The sequence below is a fragment of the Puccinia triticina genome, chromosome 13A, assembly GCF_026914185.1.
Source record: "Puccinia triticina chromosome 13A, complete sequence".
Classification (NCBI taxonomy): domain Eukaryota; kingdom Fungi; phylum Basidiomycota; class Pucciniomycetes; order Pucciniales; family Pucciniaceae; genus Puccinia; species Puccinia triticina.
Genome location: NC_070570.1, coordinates 1,839,063 through 1,851,143, shown reverse-complemented (window position 1 = coordinate 1,851,143; position 12,081 = coordinate 1,839,063). Strand labels below are relative to the sequence as shown.

The 12,081-nt window shown below is 48.7% G+C and overlaps 2 protein-coding genes across 2 annotated transcripts; one reads left to right on the top strand and one right to left on the bottom strand.

The window, feature by feature from the left end:
* Positions 1-1,883: 1,883 nt before the first annotated feature.
* Positions 1,884-3,125, bottom strand: PtA15_13A176 (uncharacterized protein; the record flags this gene model as incomplete). The annotated part of the gene is made up of 6 exons (XM_053162347.1): positions 1,884-1,903; positions 1,978-2,011; positions 2,076-2,525; positions 2,591-2,627; positions 2,711-2,903; positions 2,972-3,125. The coding sequence occupies 6 exons, from the start codon at positions 3,123-3,125 to the stop codon at positions 1,884-1,886; spliced, it is 888 nt and encodes a 295-aa protein (XP_053026332.1).
* A 1,667-nt stretch (positions 3,126-4,792) lies between these two features.
* PtA15_13A175 (uncharacterized protein) lies at positions 4,793-8,296 on the top strand (the record flags this gene model as incomplete). Its single annotated transcript, XM_053162346.1, has 4 exons — positions 4,793-4,955; positions 5,021-6,917; positions 7,004-8,062; positions 8,167-8,296. The coding sequence occupies 4 exons, from the start codon at positions 4,793-4,795 to the stop codon at positions 8,294-8,296; spliced, it is 3,249 nt and encodes a 1,082-aa protein (XP_053026331.1).
* Positions 8,297-12,081: the final 3,785 nt, after the last annotated feature.

Genomic DNA, 12,081 nt, shown 5'->3' with positions numbered 1-12,081 from the left:
CCAAATTTTCTCTGTATGGATCATGGATTGGATGCTAGATTTTGATCTTTCAAGTAAAAATCTCACTTTCGGCCCCCGGTGGCCGGTGCTCTCGGGGAGGTGACCGAGCCAGGATAGCGGTCAGGTCTGCATACATAAATATTTTGCACGCGCTTGTGTGTGTTGCTGGCCTTCGAAAACATGGTGCATGTTTAACAACATGATGTGCAAAGACCACACAAAGACCACACGCCCACCGTTGCCAAACTCGCGCAATGCCCCGTCAAGACGTGTGGCCTCAATAGCGTAATCTCATCATCAGCCCCGGTGGGGTTGTCACTGTGCCATGGCCCTGCCCCCACCCAAACCCTGCTCCGTATCCCGGCATGCGCGGCCAGCTTCCTGGCTTCATTTCCATGTTGGAGGCGGTATTCAGCCCAACTTACCTTTGCTCTCATTCTCCACATACATATCCCATGGTCACGGTTATCAATCCAGTGCATTTGAGATCGTTGAAACTGAGAATCACTGGGAACCCGGTTAAAAACTTGTGCTGGAATGATGGGAAAAGAGTCTCAATCCTCCTCCAATGAGGTACATAGTCACTTTGATTCTTACGAGGAGGAGCGTACCATCCTTTCACTTACGTATGTATTCCAAAATTTGTAGATTTATTTGCCAACCAACCAGCATCTGTTGGATTTGCAAAGCACATCACCTGCTAAAGCTGACCATTGGTTAAGAGGTGAAGAGGTTTTTTTTGTGGCGTTCATGCTGTCGTGACTCGTCTGGAAACCAGTCTGCTGATGCACCAGTGGATGCTCAATTTACGTTGACTTCAAGACAGTCGCCAATTTTTACTCAGCTTGGTCAGCAGGATGATGGTTCCAACGTTAGCTGGGCTCCGGGTGGGGCAAACTACATAGCTCCCTGACTTCATAAAACTGCTTCATGCAGTAACATGTGGTAACTCACTTTCTGGTCGGTTATTAACCGAGCCGGAGACAAAGCTGAAGGTGTTTGTATTTGTATTCGGGGGTTTTACTAAATTACATAAATCATTAACCCAGTCACTCTTGGTCGGGGCATTGGAGTCTATTCATATTGGAGTGCAATACTCTGGATTTGATGTAGGATATTTATTTATTAACTACATCTGCCTCTGGGTGATCACGTTGTATGCCAACCTTGATTTTGTTATTCGCCAATTCACCATCTAGCACCATCTTCATCTCAGTTCTTGGGATGTGGGGCGGTGCCCAGCCTTTGTGAGGAGGAATATAGGCCAATGCAACCAGGTATGTACTCGAAGCAAGAAGAAATGCCACTGTTAAGAGACTGTGAGCCTGAAATGAATAGACTTCGACTTGACAACCATCTTACCATTGCTTGTACTTAAGGTGATTGGCCAGTCTGACAACATGAATTCATCAGAGTGGCTCAATACGATCAAACCCTGCACGAAACGGATAGACTTGCTCGCGAAATGTACTCCTTTTCTCTCGTAAGACAATTCTTCGGTCACGGCAAGTTGTTCTCTGCAATGAGTGTAGTATACAAAGAGGGCGTTGATGCAAAAACTCACTCAATCCGATAAACATAAGAAGGATTGTATTATTTCAAACGGAATAAAGTGTAACTGTCAATAAGCAGTCACCAATCAAAGAGGAAGAAAAGACCGTCTGTACGATAAGGACAAGGTATAGATAGAAAACAATGATCAAGAATGGAGTTAATTGATTGAGAAAAACAAAACGAGTGACAGTTGCTCATGAGAATATCAATGAGCGGAGGAAACAGAAACGGAAGCAGAATTATTGAAGATCTGGAAAATTAGTGGTTAAGAAAGAGAAAAATAATCTGGGATATCCGATTGTCCAAGGAGAAGGCTGGCTAATCAGACCTTAAGCGGTGGCAAAAATACCTGTTGATCGAAGGAAAGAATAGCAAGCATTAGAGGTACACGTCGGACGAGTGATGGCAGAGTTGGATACGCACCTGCAATGACGGCGACAGCGGCGATTACGTGAGACTGCAAATGAATAGCAAGTTAGCTAACTATTCATTGAGATTGTGGAAGATGAGGAATCTCTTACAGTAGAAATCGCAAGAGGAGCTGCACCCGAGTCGGTCGGTGGGGGGCTGTTAGTACCGTTAGCCTTGCTCGAAGGAGTGGTGTTTTCGGTTTTGGGGGCTGGGTTTGTTGGGGAAGAGGTGCCATTGGTCTTTGTTGGGGTAGTGGCCTGATCGGGGACACTTCCCTTGACCACAGTGCCAGGGATAGTTGATCCGGTGTTGTGGCCCTTAGCAGAGATTTCGGTAGAGGTCATGTTGGCCTTTGCGTCCGGTACCGATTTGGGTGTCGATGTGGTGTTCATAGCTGATGGGGAAGACGGCCCGGACTTGGCGGAAGGGTCGTTCGAGGTTGGGCAGTTGCTGCCGGCAGGGCAACTGGCAGAGTTTCCGTTGCCGGCACCTGAGCCATTGGGGTCTGCGGATACTTGGACGGGGACGCTGACTAGGCCGCAATGAGGGGTGTGCGAAGGCTGATCGAGATGTGGAGGTCAACAAACGAGATGGAATGTATACTAGAGGAGCGAAAGCTACTCACTCCAGAAAACATGTACTGAGAAACAACCAACGAAAACCTGGAATTTCAGGTAGGAAAAAAGTCCGGTCAGCTGGCGAAATTCCTTCGGGTTTTGTTTCTTCCTAGCAATAAATGACCCACGAAGTCGCGGCCGAGTTCATTTGTTCCCGAGCAGGGATGCTCATAGACCAGGTCAGTTTGCCTTCAGCATCGAAGGGAGTTTGGGTGGTGTTGAGTAGGCCGAGGAAGACTTCACCCAGGGAAGTAGGGTGTTGGGCTTCCCCAGAGTTCAAGCCAAATCCGAGCAAAACTTGCTGGGATCCCTTCATTGAGTCTGCAAGACAGAAGGTGTGAGTCAAGAAGGCTATGCGGAAATAATGGCAACGTGGGGGTGTCGACTACCTTTCTCGATTTGGAGAGTAACATTCAGGGAGGCACCGGCATGGAAGTTAGCCCCGGGTGCGGGCGAAAGAATCTTGACGGTGTTGTCCGCAGATACGGCAAGCGAAGTGGCAGCATTGGCCAAAAGAAGACATGTGGTGATTAGGGAGATCATTTTGCGTAGTATAAGTTATCCTGCCTAAAGGGGTACGGAAACAAACAGCTAGGGGGAGAGAGATGGAAACAGCCGGGGGATTCTTTGGATGCAAAGGAGTGTATAAGGAGACTAGGGAATCAGACAGTGAACACAAGGAGGTGGAGACAGGCTGTGCAAATCGGAGACTGACGACTAGGGTGAATATATAAAGAGCAGCCAGAGTGTGCTGCTAAACGATACAGGCTTGGGTCAAAGAATTTGTACAACGGTAACGAATGAGGGCGGCTGGCACTTAGTACCGGGTGGCAGGCTGCGAGAATTCGATCGATAGTTCCATGCGGCTTGCTCTTGTCTGTATGGCATTGAGATGGCAAAAGGAGGCCATGCAAGATGGACAGATTCTTGCCACTTGGCTGGCGCGCCCACTTCCATCAATGGATGTACCGGATATGCCTGCCAGCGGTCGGCCTTTAGAAATTTCCATCGTCCGATTTTTTCAATGCTGCATTCGGAATCTGAGCACGAGTATTACGAATGGGCTTCTATTAAATGAATTCTTTATGAACCTCTTTAAATGCCAACACGATATACTCGGTCACACAATTCACTTTGTGGCTGGAGTTTTGAACAGCGGAGTGGATGCCACCCATGAAGGATGAGTTGTAAATCGGAACCTATCGGAACCAATTTGGCCCACGTCTCATCACCCACCAGTGACGTCGATGGCGGAAAATTGCTCGAGTCCTTCGTGATCCACACTTTGCGCAGGACAACCGATTGCAGGAAATCACCTCTGCCTAAGGCACTAGAAGTCTGGATCGCGTCAAGCCAGCAATCTCCCAACTTTCAGCTCTTCTTCAGCGCGGGCCGGCAGGGACCGCCAAATTGATTTTCTCATCGAAACACCTCATCTTCCTGGTTGCAGACGAGCTGGCAAATATTTAGACCTCCAAACGAGAGCTAGAGGGTGTCGAGACTCAAGTTTGTGTAGCAGACATCCATCATCTGCGCCCACTGCTACGACTTTGGCTTTGCCAGCTCTCGCGCGCACCATGTCTAGATGCTAGAGAGAGATCTGGCAGCGGTGATAAGAGATAAAGATATGGGAGCAGAGCATGGGGAAGCTGTAGTGGAGACGATGTACAAATATGTATGGAAAGTCATGTGTGGTCGGAATGGCCATTCCGGTCTGCATCTAGCAGTAGCACCAACCATCCAACATGCCTCGAGCCATGATACAAGCAACTGTCATCAAGCACAGGATTCAGAGCGGTGATCCAAAAGCTTGCAGTACCCAGCCGGATTTGGGGAGTGGCGGCGGTAGAAATTGCTTGAGATATTCGCCTGCGTGTTTCCTTCCGCCTCAGGAGCAAACACGGTGTGCGTGAGGCTGATATTGGTGATAGGCATCTTGAGCCACCATGTCCATCCGATGATTTGTTTCAAAATTATCATCCAGAGCTGTGCCTCTAGTCAAAGTGGTCTTGTCTCCGGATGTGCAAGTAAACGATGGACGGGAACGGTTACTGTGCAGAGGTCTAGAAAGCTCAGGGGGCAGCATAGGCACCAAAGAAGACGGTTGGTGAGGGCATGAAACACTGAGGCCGTGGATAGGTGTTAGACCTAGGTTAGCTGATTGCATTTCCTAATCTTTGGGGGTTAAGCACGCTCCAGTCCAGCTGTGGATGTTTTGGATGCCATCTGGGGTTCCGGAGCGGATCGTCGTGCGCACTGAGAGTCAGCAGTCAGCAGCCAACCAGCCAACACCAACCACTCGGCAGCATGGAACGAAGGCGATTATCGAGACACTCGTTGGCTTCTTCGTCTCCGATTGGTCCAGTGGATCCGGTGAGCAAGTGACTTCCGCCATCACTAGTATCATCCAAGAGACTGACGACATCCTACCGTCCCAGTGAATCCATCGCGTTCGATTGACGCCACTGGAGACCACCGGTCTTTCTCTCAGCAACGCCCATCCATCATGAGCAGCTTACTGGCGGTCATGCTCGTCACCCAAGCCGATCAGTCCTCGCCCTCTCTCGCTTTTGCGTGGCCTCCCCGGCCGCAACCGACGCCGAGGCTAGATCGGCCGGTCTACAAGCAGGAGCAATCGCGCATCTGTGGAAGCGACCCGAGCCTATACTCGGGCAAGAAACACGCCCATGGGGCTCACTGGACCGATCATCGCGACCATCACGGCAATCGGTTCGTGCGGGGCGTGCAAGAATCGGATCTTTGGGACGGCCATTACGGCGAGAGCTCCTCAGACGAAGCCTCGCCCAGAGCCTTCAAGCAGCCCATCTCCCGGAGAATCATCAGCTCCAGCTCCTCCGGCCTGCCCAAGCCTAGCCGACATGAGCCCAACGACTTCGACGATGAGGACGATGATTCGAGGTTCCCAGGCCTGTTTTACGAAAGCCATCATTCCGATTCGGTCCGCCTCAGTGCGAAAAAATCCAACAAACAATCATCACCGAGGAGGAGGACGAGCTATCTTGGCTTCGAGCCGGACGAGTGGGCCGATATGCTCACCCCTCGAATCCATGGCGCTCAACACCTGAACACCCCCAAGGGGATGGCCAGCGGGCGGAAGTTGGAATTGGTCATCGACGCCTTGGCTATCATCGCACACCCCGTCCTGGTCAACCAGAAGCCTACCATGAGTCAAACCAATCCCGAGCGCTCGATGGAACGAGGCCGGACGAGGACCAGGTCAGGTGAAAAGGGGATGCAGAGCTCCCCGCCGGTTTCTCCCAATAAGCCAAACTCTCAATCCCCCTTCTTAAAGCCAGCGCTTCCCACTCACACATCCGCTCCCCGGACCTCGTCCGCTGAGCCACCCCTCTCAACCACCGATGAAATCGATCTCAATACACTCGACCTCAACGATCCACCACTCGCCACCCTGCCAAACTCATCCTCCTCTCCCTGCAAGCCGCCCCTCCCGGCGCCAATATCCCAGCTGACGAGGATGATGACGCCTTCGATCACCCCTGTCGACACCTCCACCCGCGTCTTTTTGCACCCTCGCTCCTCCGCGTCAACTCGAAGCAATTCCAGTCCATCTCCCGTAGCCCTGCCGGCCCGGTTTAATATCCGGGACCGGTACAATCCCATCCCGTATTCGCCCATGTGTGGCTTCCTCACAGCAGCGCCGACTGCGAGGCACGATGAGAGACAGCAGCCCAATGAGACCCTACCAGCTCGGTCTGCTCAGCTGGCACCCTTGCAGTCCTTCACCCTGGCCTTGATAATCGATACCCCACCCGCTTCTCACCTCTCACAGCACCTCGAAGTCTACTACAGGGATGTGGTGTTGAAGCTGACAGCAGCACTCAAGCATTTGGAACGGGAGAGCTCGTATCTCACCAGGGAAGTCCAACTAATCATGCGCAAACTGTCCGAACGAAGAAGCTCATATTCCAGCCGGAGCAACAGCCAAAAAAGGCAGCCGGAGATCGAAGATATGATGGAGTTTGTCGAGCAGAGCTCGGACCTTGCCCGGGCTCTGGCGCGGACCTTCGACGACCTCAAGACTCTCGGCAGTACGAGTATCACCCTCGATCATCAGCTCGACCTCGACTTACTCCTTCATCGCGAGCTATTGGATAGTAATACTGTCCCCGAGAATTGGCTCTTGGCTAATAGTGTCAAAACTCCCTCACCCGAAACTGGGGATCAGGATCGGTTCGCCCATTTGGAATCTTGGAAAAGTCTGCTACTCCTTGAAGATCCCCAAGTCTTGATCGAGCAAACTGCGCCCGGAAGTCTCCTGCGCGACTTTATCGCAATCATCAAGCCCGCCTTGACGTGCGTATGTTGCCATGTTACCTCGAACAATCCGATCGATTCTAATTCTCTCGCTCTGTTATCATCCCTTACGATGTGCATTGCAGGCTTTCTGAGTACAAGTTCTTACTAGACACCGATTCCAGCACAATAGCCGAGATGACGGACCACTTGCTGTATTGGAGGAAAGCAAAGTTGACGGACATGATCACCCTACGAAATTCCTATCAATTAACTTGTCCCCCGCAAACCGACCCATCAGCAATTTCTCCGGATCGACTCCCGATCTCGCGGCTCCAGCACGAATTCTCGAGCACGTTTCCGAACCTGCCGCACCTGGTGATGATACTCTCGTTGATCAGCCAACGATCGCGCCAGCCGTTCTCGAGCATCCTGCCTATGCTGGCCCCGAACCTGGAGAAGTCGGAGTCGATGGCCGTACTGGTGTGGCTATTAAAGCGGGACTTACTGCTGAGGGAGCGGACACACGTGCGGATCAAGATCGACCGGGAAACGAAGATGAAGGTTGCCCTGTGGGAGCAAGAGCAGAAGCAGCAGAAGGGGAGCGAGGAATACAACGAGGAGATTGACGAGCAGAGCTCGCTTTCGCCAGGCTCCCAGACCCGCAACCGAGCCCATCCAAGCAGCTCCCAGACCGCCCAGGCCTCCTCTTCGCTACCCTCTGACAGCCGCTACCAGCCGCTCTCGGAATCGGGCTCTAAGAGGACAACCTCTGAAGCCAACCGGGCAGAGTCGATGACCATCCAGAGCCCGCAGCCGCAGGGGATGACCTCCGAGCGGTCATTGACAACCCAGCAGCCCAGCTCGGTGCCCGACGGCCTGAGCCGCCACTCCCGGCTCACCCAGTCGCTCCAGCCGCGCTCGCTGACCTCGATCGCGAGCTCCGACGACTTCGGCCGAGAGCATCGTCGCCGGCTGCGCCAGCAGTCCGTCCAGTCCGACTTCTCCGCCCTCAGCGAACCCCATGCCCGTGATCAAGGCTCCGATGGTACCGCCCCCGCTGGCCTCATCCTGCTCCCCCATAAGGTCGACCTCCTCGCTGACAGCATCATTGGCGAACCCGGTCAAGCTACTGCTCTTGAACAGAAATGGCTCGACGAAATCTGCGCGGAAAAAACCGATGCTCAGATCAGAGCTTTCAACTCGTTGAGTCTCCCTCTCCTACCTTCTCCTAATCCCATCTCCTTTCCTCTTCCATCTCAATTTCCTCGATCTTGGTACTGACATACGTCACATTGAAATTACTCAGCGCCTTTAGATATTTTAACGGGCGCTATGCGCTCGAAGAAATCGTCTCCAGGTCCGGCTTATCCAGGAAGGCGTTGAACGAAGTCTTGAATGAGTTCAAACCCAACTTGATTCTGTTGATTCATCCTTGAATCCGAAAGAATTCAAGGTACTGCAACTTTATTTCATATAGAAGAAACGAAAACAAGTTAGAATCACAAAGAGTAGCTTTGTAGTTACCTAAAGTCGGTTGGCGCCAAAGGCGTATGGGTGCGCAGCATGCGCTGGTTCTGCCCTAAAGGCGCGGCTGCCATGCGGCGCACACTGTGTTGTTGGCTACAAAGCCTTTGTCATTGGGAGTTTCACCGGCTTTGACAAAGCCGCTGTGGTGTGAAATGTGATGGTAAACTGATTTCCTCAGTCCATCCCCGAATGTCGACAATGACGGCCAATTTGTTCATGAATCTCTTGACAAATAATAGGCACACCTTTTCTTCATGCAAACCACAACAACTGTGGGAATCCGCCCACTTCCTCCACTTCTAGCACTGCAGGTCCATGTAGACCAAACCTGTAACCCACACCATCGTCAGCTCACCTATATTGTACCTGACGTCAGCTCTCATCAACAGAAAACAAATTGGAGGCGGGGACCCAACTCCCCTTCCCCGGCAAGCAGAGCTCCTCAGGGGGAGTTCAGCACTCCAGAACCAAAGGAATTAAACTAATGGCTACATCTAGCAGTGTGCTTGCCATCCCCAGCAGTTTAAATATCCGTCAATCTGTACTGGGAGAGGAATATGAAGCAGGCAGGATTTTTGAGGAAAAGAGTCAAATCCCTGGGGATGAAGATGACACCACTTCATCACTATCAGTACTGATAAGAAGGATAAGCATGTAGTTCAAAAATCACCCCACCTGGGAACTTTGTTATGGTCTACTATGTGGAGAGGAAGATGGAGTCTGGGATCTGGGGTTGTGGAGGTTCTGGAAGTTCTGGATCCTAAGTTGGTAGATTGCAGGATGAGAAAGCTCTCTGGATATCCAGCCCCTCAAACTATGAGTGTGTGGACTGTAAGATTTTTTTGACAGGCTGTGTCAGCCTTAGAGATATTACAGGTATCCAAAAGGCTGCAATAAATAATTGTAAATACTTAAATGTTATTGCAGAAAAGAATTCCTTGCCTTATTTTAAGGGGGGTCACCCACTCAAAGTAACCCTCTATTCCTACTCCTTCATATACATATTGTATAATAAGAATTGGCCATAAAATGTGCCCAAAAAAGGATTACATACAAAAATTAGTAAAATAAATAAAGTACCTAAAAATAAACTACAGTACATAAAAGAGTAATGTTACTTGTGTAAAAATACCCTGTGAAAACATTATGTAGTCTTCTACTGAAGCTCTTTCACATCACAATTGGTTATAAACATGTCATGTGACAGAGTCAGGGAAATCAGACTATAGTAATACAAATAAATTGCCCACAGCCAAGCATTGTTCACGCCTACACTCCAGGATACTCCCATAGGGAGAAAAGGACTTAGTGGTTGCGCCCACTGAAGTCCCCTCTATAAATAGCGGCCTATTTGGCCCCCAGGAAAAGGTCCCCCAGACATTTCACCGCCTAATAAACTGTAAGTTTGCCGTGAAAATTCTCCCTGCTACTATTGTAGCCCCTTTTCCCTTTAAACCACCCTCAGCACGCAAAATCCACTGGATTAAACCCTTTGAATCATCAAAAATCCCTGTCAAGCAGCCAATCAGTTTAAGCACTTACCACCTACTTTTTACACCAAATTAATTCCCTGTAATTAATAATTATAGGGGGTTAATAAATGTACCCGGTTTTTCCGCCTCTGTACCCGGTTTTTGCGTACCCCCTTTTCCGTGTACGTACCCGGGTTTTTTTTCTACTCATTTCTACGCAACGCAAATAATATCAAAATTCATCTAAAATGATGAACATAATTATCATGCAATCAGAACTACAAAAAAACTATTTTTTAATGAATTAATTATTTTTTGCATACCCCCTTTTCTGGGGTACATACTAAGGAATAACTTTTTTGTTACATGTAACAGACACACAAAAAATTCAGGGCACTTATAATCGTGAATGTTTTGTATTCCCTGAAATTTGTAGGATTTTCAGGGAGTGTGCGGCGGGCTTAGTAGGAAAATCCTTGCTAGCTGAATAACTTTTTGTTACAGTTTCAATCAGTCTAAAAATTTCAGGGATTTTCAAACTCTGTATTTTCTCTGTGCCCTTACATTTTGAGCAATGGGGTGGCATAAAAACATGAGATATAAGGGGTGTGTAGCAGTCTTAATAGGAAACATATGTCTAATTGGATAGTTTTTTTGTTACATGTCACAGCAGTCTAGAAACTTCAGGGAACTTTCAAATATGCATATTCTCTGTGCCCTTGAACCTTTAGCAATTCTTTGGCATCAGAACATGAGTTCTATGGGGTGTGCACTAGTAGGTATTATGACTACTGCACATCCCTTAAATCTCAGGTTCTGAAGCCATAAAATTGCTAAATATTTCAGGGTAATTAGAATATGCATATTTGAAAGTTCCCTGAAGTTTTTAGACTGCTGTGACATGTAACAAAAAAACTATCCAATTAGACATATGTTTCCTATTAAGACTGCCGCACACCCCTTATATCTCATGTTTTTATGCCACCCCGTTGCTCAAAATTTCAGGGCACAGAGAAAATACAGAGTTTAAAAATCCCTGAAATTTTAGACTGATTGAAACTGTAACAAAAAAGTTATTCAGCTAGCAAGGATTTTCCTACTAAGCCCGCCGCGCACTCCCTGAAAATTGTAAAAATTTCAGGAAAAACGGGTACCCAAGTGCCATCTTTACACCCAACCAATTTGATATTCTAGCACCAGGAAAAAAATACAGTCACTTGATGGCAAGTGAAATGATGCAGCTTTGGTTTCTGCTCCAGCGCTGCTCCAAGTCTGCTCCACCAGCACTTGTAGAGCTTTCAGGACTGAACCAGAGCACTCTATATGGCACATTCAGCTGATCCTAAATTTTTCCCAGGAACAGCTGATGCTCATCAAAAGCTAAGCAGTATGCATTGACTGAGCCTGGGCCAAATCTGAGAATTGGCTATTCCAAGCCTGATACAAAGCCAAGTGCCAGCTGGACCAAAAATATTCCAAATCTGAGCATCAGCTTAGCCAAAAATAGTCCAAAGCTGAGCATCATCTTGGAAAAGGTTTTTGAAGAGCTGAAGATCAGCTGGGACAATACTGTTCCAAAGATTTGTGAAACTACACGCCTAGGTGAGAGGCCACGCTCCCATAAATTGGGAAAGCGGCCGGGAACTCAATCAGCTGCAGAATCTGGTAAGAAAAGAAAACCACCTTCTGCAGTCCAAAAACACAGCCGCGCGGTTGTAAAACTGACACATCAACTTGATGTATGCAGGTCCAAACCAAGCAAGCAGAAAAATCAGGCTCACAGAAGATCCCAGCCACAAGACAATCACAGACAGAATCACCAAAGCAAGCACCAAAGGTAAGCTGCTGGTCTCTTTGTCTGTTGAGCTGATCCAGATGTCAAGCTAACACCACATCCCATGTCCATCAGTCTCCACTGAGCAGGACAAAACAGACCAAACCAAATCCACTCAAAGAGTAGCAGAGACATTTGGTGAGTTGTCCTAAAGGGTACCATTTTCAAACTATTCTGCTTTGAGTGTTTGGGTGGTACAGATTTTTTCTGCTTAAAATCTTCTGATTTTATGATGCTATGATTTTATGCAAGTCAACTTTGAACACCTTAATTGTAATCAAGGGGATAAATATCCAACCCAGTCCTCAATTGGATACACACCCACTCAATGAACAACCTGGTCATCAAGTGGATACACACTTGCTTGACAACAAGCCCTGTCTAACAA